Source organism: Agelaius phoeniceus, chromosome 3 (assembly GCF_051311805.1).
Source record: "Agelaius phoeniceus isolate bAgePho1 chromosome 3, bAgePho1.hap1, whole genome shotgun sequence".
In the NCBI taxonomy this organism is placed as follows: domain Eukaryota; kingdom Metazoa; phylum Chordata; class Aves; order Passeriformes; family Icteridae; genus Agelaius; species Agelaius phoeniceus.
The window spans coordinates 58,585,756-58,612,933 of record NC_135267.1 but is presented as its reverse complement, the minus strand read 5'-3'; the positions used below and the strand labels follow the sequence as shown (position 1 = coordinate 58,612,933).

The following is a 27,178-nucleotide window of genomic DNA, read 5'->3' as shown; positions in this document are numbered from 1 at the left end:
AAAACCTCACATAAAGATAGTTTTGAAGTCATGAATGTCCTGTAATACCAGACTAAGTAAAAAGTCATCACCACCTAAGTGCTATGCCTTTTTTTTAATGACCACAGATTTCCTCAGTAGGCTTTTTACCATCTGATCACATAAAAGCTGATTACTATATTGTGTTATCAGCATTGGAAGCTTCTTAAAAAATACTGAATTTTACCATGTGCAGGATCCAGGTGGTAAATATATACACATGCTACATAAGCAAGCAATATGATGTTAAGATCAAATAAAATCCATCATGAGGGACTTCTGTGATCTAAAAACTCCTTTGGGTGCCAGATGGCAGTACCATTTTTGTATAGGTATTTGTAACTTCCCTTTCATGCATTCAACCATTCAACTGCTATTTTTCAAGCAATAAGGCCTGAAGCAAGATTCAATAAGCAACAAAGTATCACCAATGGAATTCATACTTCCAGTGACCACTACCAAGTGATTTTAGAACACTGATGTGAACCCTATGAAATTAAAATAGCAGTGGTGCTAGCTATGGACTAGCATGATTTTAATACAAACAAGCATAACTGGTAGCATTTTAATTACATCCATTTGTCTTGGACAGTATTACTGCAGATACTAAATTTCTCCCACTTAAAAATGCTACCACAGAAGCCCTTCTGTAAGAATTTACTCTAACTGTAAATTTAAATCAAGGCAAGTGTGCTCTAGAACTTTTGAGAAATACTCCTTTCAAACAGTGAATTGCAAAGCAGCTAAGCTACTTCTTATTACTTAAGTAGCTACATATGCATTAATTTTATTAATCATCTGGTAATTACAAGACTCACAGGTAGAAAAATGCTGAAACTGGAAACTCTTTAATCCACCCTAAAATACCCTACTAAGTACTTCTACCTTACCTTGAACAGTGCTTTTTCATCTTCTTCCTCATGTGCTACCAACACTAAACTAGTAGTTGAAAATAAACACCAGAAATCCAGGTTCTGAAATTCACAGCTCATTGCTACTGTGCAGTAAGAATATATTTAATTAAAGGGAATTCTTTCATTCTCTGCACCTGTTAAGGAATCAGTTTCCTCAGGCAGGCATTTAAAAACAAAGTTAACCAGTTCTAAAGGCTGAATTGCTAATTCCTTATGTTTTTTAGTTTAATTTGTGCATTTACCTGTTATGTACTTCAAGCTTTTGGGTTTGGCTTGTTTTTTTGGGTTTTTCTATAATTGCTAATAAAACCAGGTTCAAACTCTAAGGTTTACTTTTATTAACTTCTCCTTTCCACCTCCCCCACCCCCCATCCCCACCCTTTTTCTGCCAGTCAGGACAAAACCTTTGGAACAAGCACTATCAGGCTGTCTTGAAATTAGTACTAGCACACACCTACACCTTCATGTATTGGGCATATGCTGTATCAGAGAGGATTAACACAGATACAAATTCAACTCAAAAACAAGGACTATAAATACACCACATACAAATAAGCCACGTAAGCCAATGCAGAACAATGAGGAAATTACATTATTAAAAGTTTTTATTTAGGTTTGGTCAGTACAGGTAAGATAATATTGGAGTCACAGAGCAATATGCATCAACAGGATACAACAGTTCTTAAAAACTGAGTAACTATGCACACAATTCATAAACATTCGGTCACCTAAGGAGAAAATGCACAGATGTATGGTGGGAAAAACTGTAATTAACACTGAAACTACTACAGGACTCCTTCAGTAAGTCCATCTTTTTAGTGATAAAACTACTGTACTGGGCAAACTTGGCAGTCAAACCCACAGCTATTATGACAAATCTTGAAGGTGGTGTTAAGTATAACAGTATGAGTAAGAATGCCCTTACACAGCACAGGTTCTAGATATACACAGATTTGTACAGACATCATTTATGTTATACTTTATGGAAATAATTTCCATTTCAACTTCACATTAACTCATATAAAAATAACTTGAGCTACACAAACATCCTTTTAGCAACATTCAACGTAATTAACTGTTAAAATTTCCAAAGTGGCAGAGGTATTGAAGCAAAAAGAAACCCACAAAAAGGCAAAATTGTGACAAGTATGCACTAATTTAAACGGCTTCTGGACAGTATCCTCTCCCAATTTCAATGACACTGTATAAAAATTTTGCAGAAAAATGTTACAAAACTGAACCCTGCACATTTACACTGGAGTCCAAACCATTCTGGACATGACGAGAACCCACAGTTCTGTTACCTTTCATGCTCACTGTTTTCTCCTCTTGAGGATCATGATTGGAGTCTGTGTCATTTGAGTGGTGAGTGAGAGAGTTTTCACTGCCAGTGGGAGAGTCTACACTTTCATACCCAGTACTGAGCTGGTTTATGTAGCTACCACTTCCTCTACCAGTTCTATCTTCAGAGTGGTTGGATAGCTTATTACCATTCCCTGGAGAAGCCGGGAAGTCATCTTCCGTGCCGCTACCCTCCCTATAAAATGCAGGCCCAGACGTCCGCTGGTGGGAGGAGCTGCCATTGCTTGGTCCGTTTGCCAGGCGGCTGCAGTCTTTGCCCGCAGCCTCTCCCTGCTCCGTGGGCTCAGAGGATGGAGTCCTGCTGGTACCTGGGTTGGGGGCCTGCGCCTGCTGCTGCTGGTACTGTGCCAACTGCTGCCGAGTCTCCTTCAACTGCTGCTGAAGAACTAGAATGGTACTCTGCATACCTTCTACCTCCTCATCAAGCTGGATGATGAAGTCATTCAATTCTATGTAAAGAAAACACATTTGTTGCAAACACTTAATAGCCCATATATAGTTTAAATCTCAGACAAGAAATTAAAATCCCGTAACTCAACATTTTATGCTGAAATTTTTCAATGTACTATTTCTCAGCCATCAGGTATGCACTGGTTTTGATACTCTGCCTCTGAAGGAGAAAATGTGGTATCTACCTATTTTCTAAGCTGCTATTGAAAATATGTGAGAAAAATTTAACTTCTGAGCAAGAAAGGAAGATATTCAGGAAAAAGCTCAATTGCAGTAATTACTATTTTGCAAGTAGATTCTACTGTGTCTACTTTTACAAGTATAAATCCCTGGCAGAAATACTGTAAAAGTGACCGTGGACCATATCCATACGTAGCAAATCTGAGTTACTGCAAAACCCTATTCAATAGCCAAAAGTAGTAGTTTTTTATCCTATTTCAAGGAAGTTTCAATTCTTAGTGTGTTTAATCCTTGAAATCGTTCAAGGGAGAGTACAAAAAGACCTTCTTACCAACAGAGGGTTGACTAATTTCATAGTGTTTTAATATTTATATATCAGAAAAAGGTTTTTACAATTAGTACTGCATTCTGGAACAAAACAAATTTGACCACAAAACAGTATAAGAAACACTGATTCAGTCTTCAGTTCAACTGCACCATCAGTATGCCAGAGGAAAAAAAAATGCAAACTGCTTAATATTGTAAATTTTTTTTTTTAAATATTCTTGCTGCTACAGAAGACAATCATTAGGAGAACTCTTATTGTAGGAGTATCATCATCTTCATTCATATATGGGGAAGAAGCAACTCAATGCTGGAAATTACTACATTCAAAAGCAGCAGTCTTTAAAGAATGTCTACACTTGCTTCAATTATGTACTTGGTAAATTTTGTTGAAGTGCATTATCAAAACAATAATTACTATTCCCACAAAAGGAGACTATACAATCATTTACCTTAAGAGTTCTAGTTATTTTATACTGCTGCTTTCTCAAAGAGATGAAAATATGATTGGGGAATATGATCTATTCTTAAAAATGCATCTCAGACTTAGACAGGATGCCATATCAAGTTTCTGGTATCTTACAATCTTCAGATGCAAAACAAACAAAAAGATAATCAGGTCTATGTGATGTCTATATAGGTTATAACCCCGGGACAACCTATATAGGTTATATTCAGATAACCTAATCTAACATTCTGTGAAGAGCCACTGACCCTACACAGAATTTGAGACTGAAAACTTTTAAAACCTGCATTTTCCCCTCCATTTAAATTGTGCAAGAGGTCAGAGTTTTTAGATCATTTCAATTTAGGCTTACGGTGTTGCAAAATTTAGACTATAAACACAATGAGACATTTTCATTCATCTGAGTTACCAAAGGGAAAAAAAAATCAGTTTGTCATATTCTTAGGCATTGTTGAAAAGTTGAATTTAAAAAAAAAAAAATCCCAAATGAGTCAGAGTTAACAGGAAGCTTTCTGCTCTCAGTGCATGCCTAGGCTATATGTTAACAGCTTTCATCTTGCCAATTCACCAGTAATGTGTGCAGTTTAAACATTCCCTATTAAATAGCAAGACTTACAGTATAAAAAACTCTATTTCAAACACTGCATTACTGGAGCTCTGAATCCCATGAGTTCCCCCAAATTTAAGGATTTTGTTTAACTAAGACTACCAATTAATACTTACTATTACATATTTTACTCAATACTGCCCTTTCATTCTGGCAAAGGTGATTTTGTATTATCTATATCATCACAAAATTAAACTTGCAGAAGTGCAAGGCAACTTCTATTTTTGTTAAAAAATCCCTTACCATCCTGACTGCTTTTAAGTTCCTCACTATATTTCTTCTGTAAAGCCAATTCTGCCTCAAGCTGTGCAATACGTCCTTGGGACAGCTGCCTTCCAAGCTCTTGATTCTCCTGGATAAGCATTCGACACTTCGCCATTAACTTTTTCCCTGTTTGGCTGCAAAGGAAAGAGCCATCTATCACAAAATGAATATAAAACCTTCAGTTATCTTCCTCAATCACGAATAAAGACAAAAAGGAGATGCAATTTCTGCATGTCACAATTCAAGGAACATTATGCCTCAACATAATTGTCATAGCAGAAAGTCTCCCTATAGTTACCACATGCTGTTCCAACGCCAGGTGATCTTCTGTCGCTGTCCCACAAAGTGGAAGGCAAGTTTTATTACTGAAAATATGAATAAGCATATTGCACTTTTTTAATACCAACATCTGGATTATCAGTATGCACAATCTTGCATGTGCCAATTCTTAATGTAGTTAAATATTTGATTAAAGATGTGTTTTTCACTTCAAAAAATCAAGGACTGCATAGAAACTACACAAGCAAATTATAAGCAAAATCATTGCCCAGTTGTTGTAGTAATGAAATTTAATAACTGAATTTGGGTGAAGAAAAGTTGCTTGGGAGAAATAATAAATCTCATGTTCATTTTTCCTACTGACAACCATTTTTCTTTAATAGGTTTAAACATTCATTTAAATGCTGTCCAGGTACTCTTGTTTAAAAAAAGAGATGTCCAACTCAACTTATATGTTTGACAGTCACATGCAGAGTCTGCTTCGTAATTTCTATGGTCACCATTTCTGAAGTACATCTTGTATGGTGAAGAAGAATGAAAATGTAGCTGGACATTGTAAAGACATAAAGGAAGGGGTATATTATCTATCTACTTTCTTTAAATTGACAGATTTCAGATTGCAAGTAATGATCATTAGGACACTCAGTTTCTGAAAGAAATGTGAAACAGGTAGAAACTGACAAGATTTTCTTTACTAAATTGGTAATGTTACACATCTTTAATCTTCATGATAAAAATCTCATTGTAAAGCATTATAGGAAGTAGTATGCAAATTAATATATAGGCAATACAGCTGACTCCACGAAAGAAAGAAATTAAAGTCCTTTAGGACTCTCAGTCTGCCAAGTCAGGATAGCATCCCCAAACAATTCTCCTTTTAATAGGCTCAGCACCATAATGAAGCTGTCTTCTTTTCTACAGAGGTGTAAGCTCTGGCAAAACCCCAAACTTGAACAGTTTTATTGTGAATTCAATAGCAAGACTTGTATTACTCTTCAAGACCAAGAAGGTCATTTAATTTTTTGTGTGCTTTTAAACAAGTGACAAATACTGAAAAAAACTGAGGATTAAAAAAGTAGAAGAGCAAATTTCTGCTACAATCACAGCCACAGTTCTCTCCTGCAACCAAAATACAATAATTTAAAACAGCAATTCCTTATCAGCTACCTTCTGAGCACTCAAGCCTTAAACAACTTTTAATTTCTCTGCCAACTCTGCCCCATTTAACATTTTTCAACTGACTTTCCCAAATCTTTCAGATGGGCTGCTCCAGAAGGAATCTGGCTGTGTAAAGTCCTGGAGGCCTGAAAATCTGCTAAAGGCAGCAGCCTGTTTTCTTTCTTGATGTGATGTCCAATGCCAGGTCCTTGAAGTTTAAATTGTGCCGACCTAATACAGTCCAAGTCGCACATTTAAGATGCAAGTTTCCTTAGAGGTGTTCATTCTGTGCAAAGCAGGACCACTTTGGAGATAACCAATGTGACAGATCCCAAAAGTTATTAGGCAGACATGATTTTTAGCCATTTGCAAATTCCTGTTAATGTATTCACCATCACTACAAATAGAAAAAGTTTACAATGCTTATGTCATTGAATGCTTTTCTCTTCACAAACCAACATCAACGGCAGAATCAGCAAGTACCAGTTACCTTGGAATTGGGACAATTTTAGAATCCCATTAATATCTTCAGGTTAACTCCTGCCAAAATGTAAAATATTTATTACCTGTATAGAAATTTGCATAGTTACCTATAATGCTATTTCTTCTCATCAAAATTTTTCCAGATGTTCTGAACTAGTAGAGAATAACCCTTGCAATTTACAAAAAAAGACAGTGCATTCAAGAAAATTAAATACAGTAACTATTAAAATAATTCATATGAACTGTAAAACTAAGTTCAGCATTGTTTTCACAAATCCTCTTGAACATACATGCAACAAAACCTGTAAGAATATAAATGGTTAAATTTCAGAAGACTAAAGTTTGTTGTACTACACTTACTGCAAAATGGCATTTCAACTAATTTTTATTCCAAGTTTATAATCTGCTTAATGATGGTTAAAATGGCTTACCATAGCCACTCCTTTGATTACATGTCTTTTATTTCCCCCTCCAGACATCAGCAATGTTTATGCTGCACAGCTTTATCTAGATTAAGGTCCAGAGCTAGCTCTGCTTAGGGCTGCAGTTCATGTGTTAACCACCCCGAGAACACCAGTTTAAGACCTGAATAGGGCCATTGCCTCTTTCAAAAACTAGGCCAGATGCCATGAAATGAGTAGTTGTGTACAAGGACAATTAAAACAACTGGGGAGGAGGCCCAAGATGCAAAGAGAATGAAAAAAACCCTACAAATATTTTACATGAGCCAATTTCTTCACCTTTCAAGAAATAAAACCAGTAAAATCTTAACCCAGTTAACAAAGCCTCAATTATTTACCAGGAAATAACTAACTTTCTATATTCCTGCCACTGCATGTATGAATTATGCACATTCACACCACTGACTTAAAATTATATTATGCAAATTAGGGGATGTTGTAGCTAAAGAAATAACTTTTTTTTTTGACACTTGGGTTTGAAAGGAAGTGGCAAGTTACTTGTCTCTCCTCAGTTGTACTCACACATTCAGAGCCTGAAGACTCTAGAAAACAACCAACCTGTACCTAAATGTATTAAATAACTTTCTGAATTCCAAGTTAGAAACAAGCAATCTGCATGGCATGCCTCTTTCAACACACTGCAGTGAGCTTTACAAATGGCTTGGTAACATATTAACATTTTATTAATGTAAGTCTTACCTCTGTTTTGATGCTAGATCAATAAAATCATAGATACTGCTATAGCAAAATCATTCCAGATATATCACTTTTTAAAAGGTAAAGTTTTTCTGTGGATTTTTCTTTTGGTGTTAAGTCATTACTCATGCAAAAAAAAAAAAAACTGCATAAGTATACTACTCTTTGATCCCATATTAATCATCTGAAGCACAAACAGTTAAAGATACTTCCAAGTCAAAATTATGTAATGGCATCTTAATAAAAGTCAGCAAAACTGTTAGAATACATCACCTTTTGTGAGAGCTGAATGGCTCTTTAATTTAAAAACGAATTTTTTAAACTGAGTCATAAAACGTTGCCCAACTGTTTTGAAAAATCAACACCTCAGATTACTAAATAGAACTCTCTTTGCTATGGGAAGAAACAAACACAAATGCTACACCAGATCTACATTTTGCTTTACAGACCTTAGACATGCACTCCCAACTGTCCCAGATTGCTACTCTTACAAGTAACTTGGGAGGACAGAACAGAGGCATCAATAGAGTAGCAAAAACTCCTTCACTGAATCCACCAAAGAAAATGCATGCATTTAAGGTTTTTTTGGTTTGTTAAAATACTGACTTTGTTTTCAGCGAACGAGACAATGCAGAAGTAACAATCTGTTCAATTCTCGTTCATCCGAGGAGTTTCACGATACAACAGTATAACCAGAAGTGTTCCTTGAACTATGTATTACAACTATTTCAAGGCACATTTTATAGAGAAGCACAATACAAAAACCCCAGGTGTACAACGGAATAAAAACACCCCACCAACACTGAAGACAGTTGCCATCATGTGCCTTCTGTATTAAGCATTTGAGATCACTTCTTAGAATGAAGATCAAAAAAGTCTCCTTTCTGCATGAAAACATGCAGTGAAATTCTTATCACAACCAGTTTTTCTTATACATGCTAGTTGTGATCAAATATATATTGCTTCAAACAATTTTAAACCTGCATTTAGATGGAACGTACAGTTTTGTACAGTCCTAATTTTGAGGCGTCCACAGTATTACCAACCATCCAGAAAACAGTTCATTATTTAGCAACAGTGACTTAAGGCTGCATCAAGTGCTAGAGCGCCCAAAGGCTAAACAGTCAAATGTGTACACTACCACTGTTGTGATATCAAATAGCACTCTTGTGGCTATTCAAAACTGGTTAGCAAGTAAACTCTTTAATGCAAAATTCACCTCATCGAGTTTTGACCCAGCAGTTCAGTGAACAAGCAGGAAGTCCACAGTCTTATTGGCAAAACTGACTTACAGTGTCTCTAAGTCACTAGGCTCAAGGTTATGAGCGAAGCATATTCCACTTCTACATTTTTTGGGAATTTTACATGTTCAATTCATGATTTATAATCTCTAGGTTCTCTCTCCTTCAAACTGTCTGTAGACACAGTGTGCCACAGACTTAAGACTTCTGTTTCTCCCTCTATTTTCTTCAAATAGAACAATTTTGCAAATGTCTACATGTTCTAGAAAAGATTTTTTCGAAGATGGCCATTTCTTCAGAATAGTCCGACGTTGTCAGGCCTCTGAAGCAAAGGGGAGAAAAAAGCTGAAACACAAGGTTCATCTGGTAAGTTTTACATTAAGCATTACAAGCTGGACAGTATAAGAATGTGGCTTTTGCCTCAAAACGTCTGAGTCTTGGTGTGGAAACGAGTACTTGGCTGTCCCACCATAGCATTCTCGTAGTGGGACTGTCAGGGAAGTCTTGACTGGGGAGTATTTGTTTTGTTTACCTATCAGGCGTAAATTTCCAGGCACTCAGTTCATTTTGGGCTTGTTCCAGTTTGTCTTTAGTCTGTTCCAGTTCACCTTTCATTTTTAGGAAAAACAAGTTGATGGCTGGGTCTACCATTGTTGATCGCAGTTGGGCAACACTAGGCTGCTGGACTTGCTTGAGGTACTGAATCTGATTCTGCATAAAATAAGAAAAAAAGACTGTTATTCATAAATAAAAATTACGAGTCATTTCAATACCAATAGTTACTCCAAAGTTAACATTAAGGTAGCTTGCCTTCTCTCACACTGTAACCCGAAAAACGGAGGATAAAAACCACTTGTGCACACCTTGCACCCCTGTCCATGTGCCTGCTCACCCAAGGCCCCATCCTAAGCCCCTGCCATGCTTTACCTTTCATGGCAGACTCCCCTCCAGATCCCAAGATTATTTTCTACATGTCCATTTGCATTTTTCAGAGCAATATCTGGAACATTAGAATGCTCCCTTTCTTTTCTATCTCCCTGCAATCCTTCTGGGGAACAAAGAGTGTATGGAAAGAATTACCTGCTTAAAACAGATAGTTAATTCCCACTTAAGTTCAGTGGAAATTATTAAGGAACATTACAGCAGAAATTGACAAGAAATATTTACAAGCAAATAAAAAAGCTTTTTAGAACCTAAGGGTTTTTGCAACTGCAGTAGTCACTTATGATGCAAGATTGTGTATTTCTAAAACAAAAATTTACACATATTAACAGCAATTAAAACAGATTTTGGTTGGATTTTATTCTCTTTGCAAAAAACATAAGCCAAAGGAGTTACAATTTTATATGTTTGAAACACTTGCAATAGTCAAAATTTCAGAAGTAGTAGCTGAGAGGTTTCCTTTTAAATATAGTATTTATTGTTCAAAACAAATGTAAATAAATAGGATTAACTTTAAAAGTTTCTTCAATTTCAATCCCATCACAACAGACATATCTAAAATTGTACGAAATGTACACATTTGGAACCCTGCTAATCACCAATACTGCATAAGCCTGCACAGAATGTGCTAATTCCTAAATTCAATTTATTATGCCCCCTGTATCACACACATTTATTCATCAGCAAGAGGGGAACATAATCACACACTGTTAAAAGACACTAATTGAAAGTCACATGGTTTGCTTCCCATGCAGGCAGTCCTGCAGACTTGAGAGCAAGAGTCTAACTGACAAACCCTAAAGGGAAAGAGTCCCCCTGCACTCTCTCCGTTCCTTGGGACACAGCACAGCCAGCAGCACTGACAGCTTGACCATGTTCCTGTACATGCAGCTACTTCCTATGGCGTCTTCACACAGCAGTGGTGAAGAGGAAGTACAGAAGTCCTACATACATTCAGTGCGCAGTAGCAACCTCAGTCACTTCTAAATTGAGTGTAACATGTTTTAATTTATATATTGTTAAGTAGTAAAATTTCCTGGATTTTATTTCAAGTAGTTTCAAAGGTGGAATAACAGAAGTATTTCCTTTGACACATTTATTTGTTATTATGAAAATAAAAATACTTAGCTACTTAAAATTGAAATAATCATACTTTAAATTTTAAATAGACAAAGTTCTATATATGCAGAAAGAAATATAAAGGGAATAAAGCACTTCATATAAATATTTTAAGGAAATAAAGAATCCACATACATGTGGGTAATGCACCTAGAAACAGGAAAATCCAGATTAAGGTTATGCTAACATTTCTTGGATGGCATTTTACCTCTCGGGCCTTTGCCTTACTGAATGCAAATATATTGCTCACTGAATAAAGGTAAGTTTTATTCATTGTTATTGATTTCTATTTCCTATCCACTCAAGTATTTGATTCTTCTGCTACTGAAATATTTCAACAACCTGTCAATTCTTTGTGATGGCTAGAGGTAGTAGACACTAAAATGGACAACTGCACTGGCAATATATTTCAGATACATAATCATGATACAACAACGTTGTTCCCAATCCATTTTTAAAGAGACATCACTACCTGGGGGGGATAAAGGCCATGTTCCTTGTCTTACCAAGGCCCAGAATCCTCCCTCTTACACTGTAAATCTAAAAACTGGAACAGATTCCCTGGATCACTAGCACACAGAATTGCTGCTGCTGCTCCTCAGTCACACCAGAAATGCTGAAACACACTGAAACACTCCGGAGGACCCAGCCAATGCTGTGCAATGCCAGTTATTTGACAATCTCATTGGGGTCTCTCCAGCTCACACTCCTGAGCCCAGCAAGATGGCATCTGCACAGGACTTCAGCTCAACCATTATTTCTAAAGTAGTCATGTAGAAAAAACTTAATTAAGCTTAACAATCCTCGCTGATTCCCTCCCCAAACCTCAAAGACCATTCTTTCCCTCTACTTTTTCCAACTTAAATTTTCTCAATTCCTCCACAAGTGCTTTCTCCAGTTGTTAACTCCAGAGTTCTCATCTGGGAGGCTTTTCATACATGAAGACCTAACAACCTCTTCCTCCCAAGTATGACCTGCTCCCAAAGCAAGTCCAAATGTCTTCTCTTTTCTGCCAATTTCCTAATTCTTCCTGCTTAGCCAGTCCAAACCTCACATTCTTGCTCCCCCTAATCACTTTCTGGTATGAGTCACCTCCCACTGATATTCCAGGTGGCAAGGGTTAGGAAGCAGGAGAGCTTGCCTACAGTCAGGACCAACTTCAAGCTATAGCTGAACATACAGGAATAGTCATGTTCAATGCCAGACCCCAGGGAATGCCCACTTCCAACACCTGAAATGCCTACAGACTCTTCATGTTCCCAAACATGAAAGCACACACCAGCTGGTATTTTTCAAAAGCCTATCAGATGGACAAGTAGAGGTAATTTTCACAAAGAGAATAAAAATCTTGCTATCAGCTTTCTCTCTGTTCCAACCCAAGGTAGGAGAGCACTGAAAGCAGTCTATTTAGAGGGCTGTGTGAGATTTTGTTCATGTGGATTTTTATTATTTTGTTAAAGACAGACAAAACCATTTTCAATCCCCCTAGTTCTCACATTCTTGGAAACAGTTGCACGCTTTCAGCTGAAATCATCCAAAGATAGCTACAAAAACCAGACACTCTAAACATGACAAATTTACAAAACAGATCACAGGTGCCTGAGAGAAAGCATAAGCAACCTAAATCAGATCACCTGCATATCCTTCTTATAAGAAAGGAATAAAGTGCACCACTAAGAAGAGAAAAAACACAACAGAGCTGTAACGTAAACCACAAGAGTGATGACTACCTAGTGCTACAGTCCAATTGCATCCACAGAAAGTTCCACTCATCGTTATCTGTTCCATGAAAAGTATATTTGAGCAGCAAGTATTTCCAAATGTCTACCCACTGACTCTCAGTGACTGTGCAGTAGCCTGGAAACAGGTTAAGGCCTTTCCCTGAAGTGGCATTAACTTGACCACCACTTCTGCCAGAAATAAAGCTTTATGTAGAAACCATAGCCAATACTGCTCCCTAATAGCAGCAACCTCTTCTAGAGGGCTGTTCCTGCTGGGGGAAGGTAGCTCGAGGCTGCTGCTGACAACAGGGCACACAGATGTTAAACACCTGTACTTCAAGGTAGCCCTCAGTGACTCTAAAATCACAGAGTAACTTCGCAGCACCTGCCACAGACTTTTACTAAGCTGCTGGCTCTGAAGAAATCCATATATTCTCTTGCACAGAGCATTAGAGAGAATGGAGCTATGCACCCCCCTCTCATCTTCTTTCTTCAAAAACAGCACTGACACAGAATGAGGGCAATGATTCTGCTACTACTACTCTTGACATGCACACCTACACTTTAAGATGACAACTGGTGACTTTCATAAGCTGAAAACACACAAAAAAAGCTACTATTTTTAAAAAGGGTGAAAATTAAAACACCAAAATAGAGCTCATCACACTCTTGTTTTAAAACAGAGCTAGTGTACTTCAGTAAGCAAGGTGTTCTACATAAGTGATCAGAAAACTCAGTCTTTGCCAACTACTAGCAGTTGAACATGGTATGGCATTAAGTTTTTAACCATTTAAATTTGAATGCGGTAAGTTTGTAAAAATAAAATGTCCCAAATCTGCAGGTTTTCAAGAAACTAGACACCATAAAAGCTCAGTCTTTCTAATTATAATGTGACAGGAAACACTGAAGGCTTACATATAAATGTTATTGGTATATTTTACCACTAACATGAAATGTTAATATAAACGTTAATGGTGTATTTTTAGATTATAAAAGAATTGTTAACTATAATAAAAATGTGGAAAATTTATTTTATGGATTAAAATCAGGCATGTCAAGTAACATCACATGATTTATAGCTTATTAAATGATTTAGCAACCTGTAGCTTCACTTTGCATCTTATCCAACACGACATTTTTCTACTGTTGCTGTAGTGGAAAAAATACTCTCTAGTAATACAAAGCCAAGCAGTCCTTCAGACCTTCTTGAAACTATGTGCATTTTTGAACTTGAAAATATCTAAACGTGACCATGTCTCCATTATACATCTCCAGTGTACCCATTTTACACCTCTTCTACAAGGATGCATCTTCCCACCGCCATGTACTGTGGAGATTACATCCTCAGTGTTATTCTTGAGTCAAGAGCAGGAGAAATATAAGCCACTGAGTGTGTGGGCATGTGTCTGTTTTTTGTTTCTTTTTGGTAGGTTATTACCCACCCTTTTTTTTCTTTTTTGAAGTACACAGAAAATAAAAGCTCTTCAGAAGTTCTTTTAAACAGATGTTCTGGGAAGACTATGCAGCTATGAACATCTAACAAAGTGCAGCCAAAACCCCTATAGTCTTCACGATATTCAAATCATTCATGATAGCCAAAATTCAAAGCATTAAATACTTGAAGTTTATAACTTCAAGGAAGGAACAAAGACAAACATAGCACACACAAATTTGGTTTTGGTGAAAAACTTGTATTTCTTTTTATTTATTTATTTTTAGTATTTACTGCTTTAGCTATATGCTAAGAAGGTCAAAAGAAAAAAAACTATTATTACTGCTGCTCCACATAGCAGAATTTATCACTACAACTTCACAAGTGAAGCAGGACCAATACAGTAGCCTTACAACTAGGGAAGCATTGCAGTCCAGTACCAGAACATATCTTCACTGGCATCCTGGGCTGCATTAGCAAAGTGCTTGCAACAGGCTGAGGGAGGTGATCCTTCCTCTCACTTGACACTGGTGAGAGATGTGGGGTACTGGGTCCAGATCTGGACACCCCAGTACAAGGGAGACACAGACATATCAGGGTGAGGCCAATGAAGGGCTGTGAGGCTGATTAAGGGGTTGGAGCATGTGACACACAAGCAGAGGCTGAGAGTGTTAGGGCTACTCAATCTGGAGAAGAGAAAGCTCAGGAGATGCTACCAATGTGCATAAATACCTGATAGGGAGTAAAGAAAGCAAAGCCAACAGTGCCCACGGAAAGCACAGAAGGTGATGGGCACAAGCTGAAACACATGAAGTTCCACTTAAACATAAGAACACACATTCTGCTGTATCAGTGGCTCAACATTGGCACAGGTCAAAGACTTTTGCATTTCTCTCCATTTCAGGATATGTCTAAAAGCCAATAGTGTGCAGTCCTGAGTAACCTGGTCTGACTGATCTGCTGTGAACAGGCAGGCTGGTCTAGAAATTGCAAGTCTCTTCCAACCTCAATGATTCCGGGCTTCATTTTTTGCCACTGCAAAGTAAGCTTAATCCCCTTTATTTTTTTTTCTTGTTTATAACACTGTGAACTAAAGTGATCTTATGGTCTTAAGAACAGTGAAAATACTGTGTACAGAGTTCAGTCACACTACTATACCTGACTGCTCTGAAAAACTTCAGGCAAAAAAGAAAGGAAAACTTAAAAAGCAAAGGAAAACTACAACACTAGTTATTAGTTTTGCACAGAGCTTGTATTTTTCATAAGAGAAGCTCTAAAGAGTATATTACTAAAAGTAGCAATAAGCTTTTTACATTCCTCTCAGAAGCTGCCAGATTCAAGCAGAATGAAAATTATCTTAAGAAGGTAATCCAATATGAGATAGTTTCCAGGAAACCAAAACTAAACACAGATGTAAAAGACACAGAGAATGGCCAGAAATGAAGGAGCAAGAAACAAATATCAACAAAATACATATTCAGAACAGAAGAAATTAAGCAGATCTGCCAAATTGCAAAAGAACTTTAAACAAGTCAGTAGCAACTTCACCTATCCGGCCAAGCAGAGGCTTACAAATAGCCTTACACTGTTAGCCAAAGGCAATGTGTCAGCCTAAAACCTCCTAAATGAAACCAAACAAACACAATCATATCCTTATGTTTTTATTTGTTCCTGACTCTAATGATACTCAGAAGTAACATTTTTGTAGATAGACTCTGCAGACAAATGCTAGAAGACAGTAAGCATCGCACATGCAAGAATTAGCTTGGTTTGAAATAAATCAAGCTTCAATGACAACTGCTGCTGAAAATCAATAGTAATAACTAGTATTAAAAAAAACCCAAACTTTTAAGAAGTGATCTTTACTAATTCAATTAAACTACCCTGCTGTGCCTTTAAACACAGAAAATGTGATGGTGTAGATACACAAAAAACATTGCACAGCTCATAGGTACTGGCTCAACAGCTGATGTTGCTACAACAGTTTGAACACATTTATACTTTTTGAATACTTACAGTACACTCTTGCATCTCCTGTTCTTTAGTTGCCAGCCTCATCACCAGAATATTTTCTCTTCGGGCAGACTCTTGCTGTTGCTGTTTCAACTTCTCTTCAGATTCTCTCAGCCCCGTCACATCATTAGCTAACACAAGCAACAACAGAGAAAGCAAGTTTTATAGTACCGTCTCATAGGAAGTTTTAAAAAGACAGCTAAAAGAATCTAAAAACCAATTTCATAAACAGTTAAACTTTTTGCAGGCATGTTTATAACTAGCATAAACAAAAAACAAAATGTAATTAAGTATTGTAAAAGCTTAACAACAGCTGGCTTTAAAGCCATATTCCTGGTCCTCCTTTAAGACTTACTAAAACTTTCAAAATGTTTCCATGTTTGTATAGGAAATCACTTTGTGCTGCAAAAATCAATCTGCAGTCTGTAAAACACTGCTTTTTATGGGCAATCCTCAAACTGGCCTCAATACTCCAGGAGCAAACAGCAATATATTCAAGAATATTCTGTTCCAACTAGAATTCTGATCCATGGACATTTTTGAAAAATTATATATTAAATACAAGCGAATGCAGCACATTTCCAAATTACTCAAACAAAAACATGCAGACAGCTCAATACCAACTGTTTACTTTCACTCTACTACTTGTTATATGTAACACAATTAAAAACTTGAAAAATTTAAATTTTCATTTTTTCCTAATTTCTGGAGAATAATCAGCTGTAAATAAACCTGAACATCAAATTACCAAACATCAAATTTATTTCTAAATAAATCCTTGCAGATAGTACAGGCCATAATAGTCAGTGTTAATGAATTGTTTCCAAAATCAAGAAACTAGGAACGTTGAAACAACTTATTTATCTATGTTTAGACAGTTTGAGATGTGAATGGAATCACCTGTTTCCATGTGTTCTATTTTATTCTCTACAAAATATTATGAGACAGCAGTAGAAGAAGGAGGTAACAACAGCAAAAGAGAGGACATCCATTTGGACTGACAGAAAAATAGCCTTCAAACTCAGTGGTACTATAGCTTTAAGTATTTAGACTGAAAAGGTGAGTGGAAAACAGGAAAGATAGCATCCCTAACTGGCAATACAACTTTTAAAAGTGACTTAGGATTGGCTGTTCAGTCACTCCCAGAATGTATTCATATTTTATCATTTCAGAGTAGGATATTTTCCCCACATTATCTTCCAAAGGGCCAAGTTTTAACAACCATGTAAGAATGACAATCAAATTTGCCTAATCAGATCAAACAATCCTTGGGGAATCATTTTAGACATTTACCTCTAAACACCTCCCAGCCTTATATTCCTGTAAGGCTACTAAAGGCACAGACACTGCTGGAGTATTTCAGTGAACAGAGTTTCTTTTTCTAATGTTAAAGTTCTGAAAGTACACCTATTTATACAGTTATGCTTTGAAGCTTTTCCCTGCCCAGCAGTCTGTGTCCTATAGATGCAAAAATAAGACTTTAGGTGGTGGGAGAAATTTGCAACTGGAAAAAGTTGGTAAGAAAGCTGGGAGAGGCTGAAAACTTACAGCAGAAAAAACAAGGGCTGTTTTCCTAACAAGTAACTGACATAACAGATGATTATATCTTACTTCTAGCACTTCTAGAAAGCACACATATTACTTTATACATTCTGATTACGTGCACCATTTTGAAACCCAGCTAACTTACAATTAAGGTCTGTGTACTTGCCCTCCAGAGCTTGCACGTATGCTTCATATTGTTTCCACCTGTCACAGATATAAAAAGAAAAAAAATTTCTGAAGCTCTGTTTATTAAATCAAGGCATGTCATTCCTAAGCTTTCAGAGCACACACTGATACCATAATCAGAAAATGTCAAGAAGGAATTACACAATTGCACAAAAGACAATTCCAGTTTTAAAAAAAAAGTGCTTTTAATTGTGGAAATAGTTAAGTTTGCTTTGCATCTCACAGGAACAAAATAGTAGTTGTGTATTACAACACTTAAAACTGACATCTTAAAAATCAGTATTTTAGACAAACATTAGGATCAAACACTACTTATTTTTGTTATCTTTGTAAAGTACCCTATATGCATCTTATTCTCATAGCAGAGCAATTCAAACAATTCTGTAACAAAGTGCAATACAAATACAACATTAAGTATGTTACCAAGTGAACAGGACAAGCAGAAGTGTATCATAACACTAGAAATGGCAGTCTAGGTTAAGCAGCTCTATCAGCTCATTCAGGTTAAGATCACTCTCTGATTACATCCATCATCCATAAGCCAAACAATTTAGTAACTCTTTGAAAACATGTTATTTAGGAAATTCATCGGCAGTCAAACAACGTCACCTAAAAACAGCACTGCATTTTATACAAACCATCAAATCAGTAGCAAATAAAGTCTGCTGTAAAGTTTAGCATGAAATGCTTTATGAAAAGTTCACAGCATGGTGTTCTGGGGTTTTTAAGTAGTACTCTGCACCTAACGATGTGTGTTCCTCATGATGGTCCAACTGCACATTATAAAGAAAATTCATCTGATAGCTTACCACTATAGGAGGCATCTGCTCCCTCCTCCCCATGACATGTATTTTATGCTAGACTCATCACAACTGCTCCATTTTAACTCTCTAACCTACACCACTACTTGAACTGAAACTGTAAAATCTACCTATAGGTAATTTGGACCATTTAGTGAATTCCAACAGCACACTGAAGAGTCTAAAAAGGCATCAGAGATCTGTAACAGCAAGCAAGACCACATCACTGGGAAAAGGAAATCATGAGATCTCTTCCTTCAAGCAACAACAAAATTTTACATCTCTTCAGCTGAGCATGGCAACAGCATGAACAAACTCTCAAAGCTCTGTAAAGAAGAGCAGTAGTATTCATACTTAACCCTTAAACTGATCTCTCTGCTCTAAGAAGTTTCACCATTTGACCATTAAAAATTCTATGTTAATTCAGGAGATTTCAATCTCCCAGAAGTAAAACTGAAATGGCCTACTAAACAGCAAAGCTAGAAAGAAAGAACCTAATTTTACATTAAAAAACTGACATGCAATAAACAGTTGGCCTTCAAATATACAGGACTACTTCACTTTCAAGTTACACCTCACAGCCCAAACCCAGTAATTCTAAAATAATGAGACCCCCCACACTCCCCTAACAGGAGCAATATACAGAGCAATTACACAAATTAAGTAAATGTGCCAGACCATAGCTGAAAAAAAAAAAAAAAAAAAAGGAAAAGAACCCCCGAAATAACCACCCACAAACAAACCATGTAGCCTATGGTCACCAAGAACGTTGTAGATAATAGCTCTAACTCACCTCTCAACAACTGTTAGTATTTAGGCAAGAACCAAACTCCTGGAAAAGAAAACCTAGATGGCACTAGACCATGTCATGGATTTCAAGTCATACGCCTACCAACACTTCTAGAAATATACCTATTCAGATGTGGCATTTTGTCAAAAACCTGGTCAAGACTCTTGCAGTTCAAGCAACCTGTACTGGGCCTGGCTGAGACAGAGGCAATTTTCCCCAGAATAGCCCTCACAGCACTGCGCTTGTGCGCTCATGGCTAGAATGGCGTTGGTAAAATACCAGTGTTTCAGCCACTGCTAGAAGGGCTCACACATCATCAAGGCACACTTTCCAACATTCCCCCCTCACCAGTAGGCCAGGAATGGGCAAGATCTTTGGAGGGAACACAGCCAGACCGACCCTTGACCTCCTTGCCTTGCCCCAGATTATGTCTTCCAGCACATCTGTAGCAGACTAAGGCAGCTCATCACTGAATCTGAGTGGGGGAAGAATGACAAAGGCTCAAAGGCAGATTTTTTTCTCCTCCCATCAGTTTGCTTTCCACTCAATATGGTAGTTTATGTCCATAATCTGATGGTTCAAAATTAATAACCTGAAGAGCTTCACTGAAGTGCTACTTGCAAAGGCATTCAAGAACAGACACAGGAGAACTGAGAGGACACTCCTGAATCTGTTCTATGTTCAAGGGATTGCTTACAGTATCACAAGAATTGGAAAGTAACTAAGCAGCATTATGTCAGTTACTTAATTCTCTTAATCCTCTAAAAATATTTACCAGACTTTATAGAGGTAATTTGAAGCCATGAAGTCATAAATACTTTTTCCTGAAGCACCCATTTTTTATGCTGAGCTTTGGGGTTCACAGTAAATGATTTACAGCAGTTAGGGGTTAAGGCACACACCGAACCCAGACTATTCCAAAAATCACTGGCTCTAAGTCCCTGTTAACTGAAGTTTAGTAAAAGCACTGTATTTCCTCAGAAATACTTGTGTGTATCAGAGTGGTTCAGTGTTTTACCAGGTAATCACTCAGCTAAACTATCACAGCAATACTGAGGAGATTTTTAGCTATGATCCACAGAATATTTCTTTACCATGTTCCTGGCTCTTTCTCTCAGAAGCTCCTACAGTCAAGCTAGCTACTGCAATAAAGAGGGGAAAGTTTAGAATGACTCCAGAGCAACAAGTCATGAGACAAGCAGAAATTCAAGGTCAGGTCTAAAGGCTCTGTGTTGGTCCTGCTTGTGTTTAGTCAACAAAAGTTACAATGAACAAACCTAAATTCTGTACTTCATGGAAAAGAACAGTAAAACTGGGACTCATGGCACAGAAACTGACCAAGCCCCCCATTTTTTCTATGTATGTATTTCAGCACTGCAACTGTACAGCAATGGTGACTTATTACCTAAAAGACTTAAAGGTGATTACACACCTGTCTCAAAAACCACTTGCCTCACCGAAGCACAGACCAAAAAAATGCATTCCAAATCTTAAGACAATCTAAAGGTCAACACATGCTTTTCTACATCTCCAAGTAATAGAAATGCCATTGATTAAAATTGTAATAATATTTTATTCCAGCTCAGAAGTGAAGCCAGCAGTTAGTGCAATAATTGCTAGTTTTACATAAAATCACAATTAGAGGTGAACTTACTAGAAATCCATAATTTGCCCCCATACAAAAAAAAGTGTTTGAAAGACTGATCTATGCAAACTAATAAAATGGACATGATCAATATGGAAGTAAATTTCCATTTCTGCATATATTGAACAGTTATATTCCTTAAATCCATTAAGTGCCCTTTTTGAGAGCATGTTAGTTTTTCTACACACTAAGAAGATGATTCAATAGCAACATAGCTGTCATTAGCAAATTCCCTTCTGCCTCTCCATTAACACAGGTGAGCTGCTGACATACTTTACCTCCTTGGGGGCATTCCGTCACATTCTCTCCTGAATATGTGCTGGAAACTCATCTCTTCTATGTAGAGACTAATGATTGCAAGTTACAGAAACTGACTACAACTGATAGCCTTTTCTTGTTTTCACACTATCAGTCAGAAAGCAAGTGGCACAGAATCTATGCTTTGGAACTTTCACATTAATTTTATCACAGCAAGTTAAGGGCACAGCTTCGGAGACTTAGGAGTTTTCTATAAAAAGGATCACAGGGTCAAAACCACTTATGAAAGAAGCAATTTTTCTTAGTGTTTAAATACATTTTTCTTTACAACCCAAAAGACTGGATACCCAGAAGCAGACAGAAACTAGTTTTAAACATATGGAGCCAGACCGTTTACTCCCTGGAAAAAAACTGTCACCCCAAAAGTAGCTGGCAGGACAGTTTACCCAGAAGGGAGGGTAACTGATCACCATGTACACACTAAGTGTTGCATATGTAACCTCTTGTTTCTACACAATTTAGTCTTTGTTTTATGAAACAGCAAAATTTACCTTGAGACCCTAATAACACTAATAACTCAGTGTACAAGAAGCCAAGAACTAATGTTTACCAAAATGCACAGACTATTCCAGCAGATAAACAGATGCCCCACAGAAGGCTGGTTTGGACAGCCCCTGGCTTACAAATCAGGAAATTCAGGCATACAGAGACAAGTGGCCTGGGGTGGTTTCTTTAAGCAGGTGGTATGTGCAACAGAATTCCCCATAGTTTTTCCTGTTGTGACACTTAAGCTTTCTAAAAAGTTAAAAAGACAGCCAGGTTCTTTCTTATCAAAGTTCTAGGCAATGAAAACTTCATTTTAACATTTTTCTGTTAATATTTGAACATGCTGAGAAGACAACTGCAAGGACTGAGAAAGCATAAAAAAGTACAGGAGAAGTAAAGAGTTGACATTTTTCTGATGTTTAAAATAGCTTGCTATCTGTCAAGGAATGTAAGCAATCATATCTTCTATCATTATGAGTGAAGGAAAAAAGTACTTGTACTCATGTTCTACAAAATACTACTAAGGATTTTGCCTCTTGGGAAGAAGTGTTCCCTCCCAAACTACAAATATTTGAGGCAAGAGGAGAACTTTACAGAAGAGATACATTATGAAACAAATAAAACTGTTTTTCAGAACAAGGATGCTGAAAGACAATGAAAGAGTAAATTCACACATCTTCCACGGGAAGTTCACAAAAATGTTGAGATGGAAAAAAAGAATTTTACGTTACCTTAGGATAAGCTCATCTCTAGGTAAAACCTTAAAATCTGCTTCACTAAGGCGAACCTATGAAGCAAAAAGAAAAGCATAACTTATCAAGCTGTCCTGATTACCTGGAAGGGTGAAGTCACAGGTAATTTTACACATACCTTCTTTGGGAGAGGTTCTTCATTCGTCATTGTGAAGTCTGAAGGGAGAAAAAAAAAAGGAGTTTTAGTTAGTGTAAACAGAACACTGAACAAGTCAGAAACTTATAGCCTTAATTGTTTTGGTTTGCAATATTACACCACTGAAATATTGGTCCTGCACAATGCAGCACCAGAGTACAAAATAACACTATGATGTTTGCTCCTATAATCTAGATATAGTCAGCTGCATTTTTTCTAAAAGTTATCTCAAACTTTCTATTTCTATCTAAAAAGCCAACCAGTAATCAATCCTTCCTATTTAACTAATCAAAACCACCCTACTTTGTATCAAACTGACATTTAGTATGCATCTACATAACATTGTATTTTACATGGTAAAGGATAATCAGGGTCTGAGGAAAGCAATTTATACTACTGCTCCTCCTCTTTGGAATAAAAGAGAATAATTTGTGAACATTACAACATGTTCTTACAAGTACTTATTCTCTTAAGATTCAAACAAACGGGAAGTACGGTTATTTTAAAACCCATGCAAATATTCTCAAGAAAAGTATGATGCAAAATAGCTTAGATAGGCCATCAAACTGAACTCCTCTGGTGCACACAGAGCACAAGAGGGCTGCATGTTGCTAAGTTAAATATTCACACTGCTCTGAGTTACAGGACATGCTTCCTTATCTCCAAAAAGTAATTTCTCCAACACAGTATTTTCTCCAACTATGATTATATAAGAAATACTGAGTTCCTAAATCTTACAGGCACTCAAGTAACAATAAATGCAGGGTGTGCTGAGAGCATGCATCTTCACAATATGCTTTCCAGTGGAAAAGTTGCATAAAATATTAAGAGTTGACAAGCTTGTAAAGCTACTACTGCACATGTACCAGGGAAAGGATATGTCAACTCCTTAGTTGTGAACACTGAGCTTTAAAGAAACAATGCTCTTAAGGAGTAGATATTCTATTTTCTCAATGATTTTTATGGATTATCTTAGTATTTTCACAATGTCACTCAATGAACCAATTTAACTTTTGCAAATCCTAAAACTGTCGGTCAGTAAGACAAGCAAATACATTCCAATGAAGCAGGTTTCAACCCTCACTGACACTGCTGACAACTACACAGCACCCTACCAAACAAGGGCCTGGTTAACAACAAACAAAACAACCAACACTCACACTCCCTTCCTATAATAAATACTGACATTAGAACCCACAGAAAGAAAACATTCAGTAGAAGCATCTCACTAATGAATAGCAGCTTCCTGTTGCTAGGCTTAGTAACACACAGACACCTAAGTGCTTCCCTAAACTACGAAGTGCCCTTCACTCCCACCCCTTCCCTCCTGCTAACAAGAAGTTACTCAAGTATTTTGCTCGAACTTCTGCATGCAGCTCCTTATTTGAAACTGTTTTACCAAAAACATACCTCAAATATAAAATACAAGCATAAGAGGCTGCTGATACAAATTGCCAGCGCCCAATTCAATCATTCAGAGTAACTTGAGATTACAGAGGGAATGCTTGTGACCCCTGTATTTAAGCTGCCTACCTTCCCCTTCACTGCAATTTTTCCAAATATTTTTAGAGCTTTTAACTCCTTTGGAGTTTGGAAGTAGTCTTGAAGATCTCAGCTAGTGTTAAGTTCCTGACAGAGAGAAACATGCTTTTCAGATGTCTCATATAACTACGCCTAACACTGATTAAATGGTGCACACGTCATTACATGTGTGTTCCCCAAAAAAGTACCAGAAGCACACAAGTACCAAAAAACATTAATTTCCCCCAAAGATCTGGCTTGTAACCCCTGCTGCAGCATATAGCAATTATAAACATACAATTGCTGTCACAATCAAGACTACAAGAAATCAAAGGTTGATGCTCCAATGCAAAGGTAGTCAAACCTTGCATCTCCAGACCTGACACAGAATTCCAGCACCAGACCAGGCTACTCTAACTCTACACCCAGCACATCACTGTTTACAAAACCACTTCTTGCTTTCAGATAAGAGCACGAAAGACTGAAGTTATGGGTCACTGCATTACAGAAGTTACTCCTTACTGCCACCTATTACTACTTGCTATGATAAAACCACACACTAAAAAATAAAAACACACTAGCTAAAAATATTCCATAGGTTATTCTGGAAAAGTTAGGTTGATAATATCTACAGATAAACACTTAGTGTTCTTTCCACACATATAAATTTCACCTTGCTACTGCCCTGCAACAGCTTTTTGGGAACCTGCAGTAACTCAGCAGAAGCTTGAGCATTTATTACTGCTGAACACTGCTGTCATTGTGCTCCGTGTTTCTCAGAAACAGCAGCAGTGCCAGGCCAGCTACGGCAACAGTCACGGTGATTTTCCTTAAGTTTTCTGTCCACAAACAGGTGAATCTGTATGCTACAGACACAACTGCCACTGAAATGTTCATTATTTTAACGTATTTTAACATAATACAGTAACTTCTCAAGCACTGCGCATCAAGAGATGCTGCTTATCACTCGGCTCGCCTCTAGAAGAAATCATCTCTCTCCTACCCACATCAGAAATATCTTGCAAGAACATGATGAAGAGTCACTTTCTACAATAAAAAGAGTCAATGTAAACAACATCCCTACATAACTAACTGGAATTAACACAATTGTATGTGTGATTTATATTATCAACAGCTTAACTGTACTATCCTAACTAAGCACTTGCATGATTTTGCAGAAACAGTGGCTGCCACACACCACTCCTGCACATCTGCTCCTGGCAACAACAAGCAACACAAAACCATACTCCATACTAAGAATAATAGGCAGTAAAAGAATTTTCAGAAAAACTCAATGTTTTTGGCATCTATGGCAGTTTCAATTAAAAGAAACGTGAAACAAGGGAAGTACATTTTAATTTTAATAACTCTGATAGAAGCCCGCACAGCTTTTCCTACAACGTTTATAAAGCACAGAATTTAAAAACGTTTTTAAAAACCTCAATGAACAAAAAGTAATTGAATCAGGTATGAGGCTTTACTTGTTATACACAAACTGAGAGTTATTTTAACGATACCAAGAAAGAGTTCCATGGGGAAAACCCCAGTATGGGCTCCCAGCTCCCAAAGCACGTACGTGTGTACATATATATACACAAACATATAATTTATAGAATCACAGAATCGTTAGGGCTGGAAGGCACCTCTGATTACACAGTCCAACACACCCCCTGTCCCTACCAAGGCAGGGTCACCTAGAGTAGATGACACAGGAACGTGTCCAGGTGGGTTCCGGATGTCTCCAGAGAGGGAGATTCCGTGACCTGCCTGGGCAGCTGTCCCGAATGAGTGTGCTTGAGATTGCTCAAAAATTTCTCAGCTCACACTGCAGCCTGGAAGGGAGTTAAGGGGCAATGCACCACTACAGCAGCCTGTTCTGCTGCCCTCAATGCAAGGAAGTTCTTCCTCATGTTGAGGTGAAACTTCCTATGTTTTAGTTTATGGCCACTGACCCTCGTCCTGCCGCTGGGTACCACTGAAAAGAGTCTAGCACCCTTCACTTTAAGACAGCATCCGCCTTCAGGATATTTGTATGTATTGATGAGAGCCCCTCTTAGTCTTCTCTTCCCTAGAGTAAACAGGCCCAGCTCACGCACTCTCTCCTCGCAACAGAAATATTCCAGACCCCAAATCATATCTGTAGCCCTCCCCTGGACCCCTTCCAGTATCTTCCTGTCTCCCTCGTACTAAGGAGCCTTCTGACGTTTAGAAAGAAAAAGCTTCACAGTAGCCCCGTAACTGCTCAGCCCTCACACTCGCCTCAGCAACAACCGCGGGAGTCCCACCCCCCCCCGAGGGCCGCAGCCGCAGGTGTTTGACAGACCCAGCTGCTGCGGCCGCCCCCCAGCCCAGGCAGTGCCCGCCCCGCCGCCCTCGCTCTTCTCCCACAAGGGAAGCACCAAACGCGGCTCCCGCGGCCGGGGGCGCGGCGGCAGCCCAAGGCCGGGGGAGGAGGATCCCGGCCGCGCTGCCAGGCCAGGCTCCGGGGCCTCGTACAAAATGGCTCTAAGTGCTTCCGCTCTTCTCCCCCGCGCCCGAGCTGAGGGATAGAGGCGCCGCAGGGTCCGGCACCCCGGGCTGCCCGGTCCGTCCGTCCCGCTGGGGCGGAGCGCTCGCACGGTCACTCACCTCCCGCCTGCGGCGCGGAGGCCCCGCGCCCCTCGCACGCCGCTTGCCTGGGCCGCGCTCCGCCTCACATCGAGCAGGGGCGAAACGCCGCCACCTCCACGCCTACCGCCGCCACCAGCTGCGCGGGCGCCTCCGCCACCACCAGCTCCGCAGCCAGGACGGCCGCGCCTCCCCCCGCCCGAGCTCCCCCGCACGCCGCTCCCGCCCGCTCTTTATTTGCGGGTTCTCTGCGCTACAAAAT

General features: G+C 38.3%; 1 protein-coding gene across 2 annotated transcripts; it reads right to left on the bottom strand.

Moving 5' to 3' along the window:
• Positions 1–1,519: 1,519 nt before the first annotated feature.
• Positions 1,520–27,178, bottom strand: WTAP (WT1 associated protein). Of its 2 annotated transcripts, XM_054630726.2 has the most exons (8): positions 26,938–27,178; positions 22,771–22,808; positions 22,632–22,687; positions 17,821–17,879; positions 16,134–16,261; positions 9,436–9,614; positions 4,565–4,719; positions 1,520–2,743 (listed from the first exon to the last, which is right to left on the bottom strand). In XM_054630726.2, exons 2-8 carry the CDS (start codon positions 22,798–22,800, stop codon positions 2,160–2,162), a joined length of 1,191 nt encoding a protein of 396 aa, XP_054486701.2. In that variant the 5' UTR covers positions 22,801–22,808; positions 26,938–27,178; the 3' UTR covers positions 1,520–2,159. The 2 variants fall into 2 exon arrangements, 1 of the variants encoding a protein (XP_054486701.2); XR_013181374.1 differs by lacking the exon at positions 1,520–2,743 and having other exon boundaries at positions 4,580–4,719; positions 8,882–9,614; positions 26,938–27,177.

Bases quoted from the DNA above. Each gene is read 5' to 3' on its own strand.
- WTAP (XM_054630726.2), bottom strand. From the start codon at position 22,800: ATGACGAATGAAGAACCTCTCCCAAAGAAG. The intron at 22,688-22,770 runs GTATGTGTAAAA...TTTGCTTCATAG, and splicing joins AAGAACCTCTCCCAAAGAAG to GTTCGCCTTAGTGAAGCAGA. The intron at 4,720-9,435 runs GTAAACAAAACA...TTTCCTTTGCAG, and splicing joins TGGAAATTTACGCCTGATAG to CCAAACAGGGAAAAAGTTAA.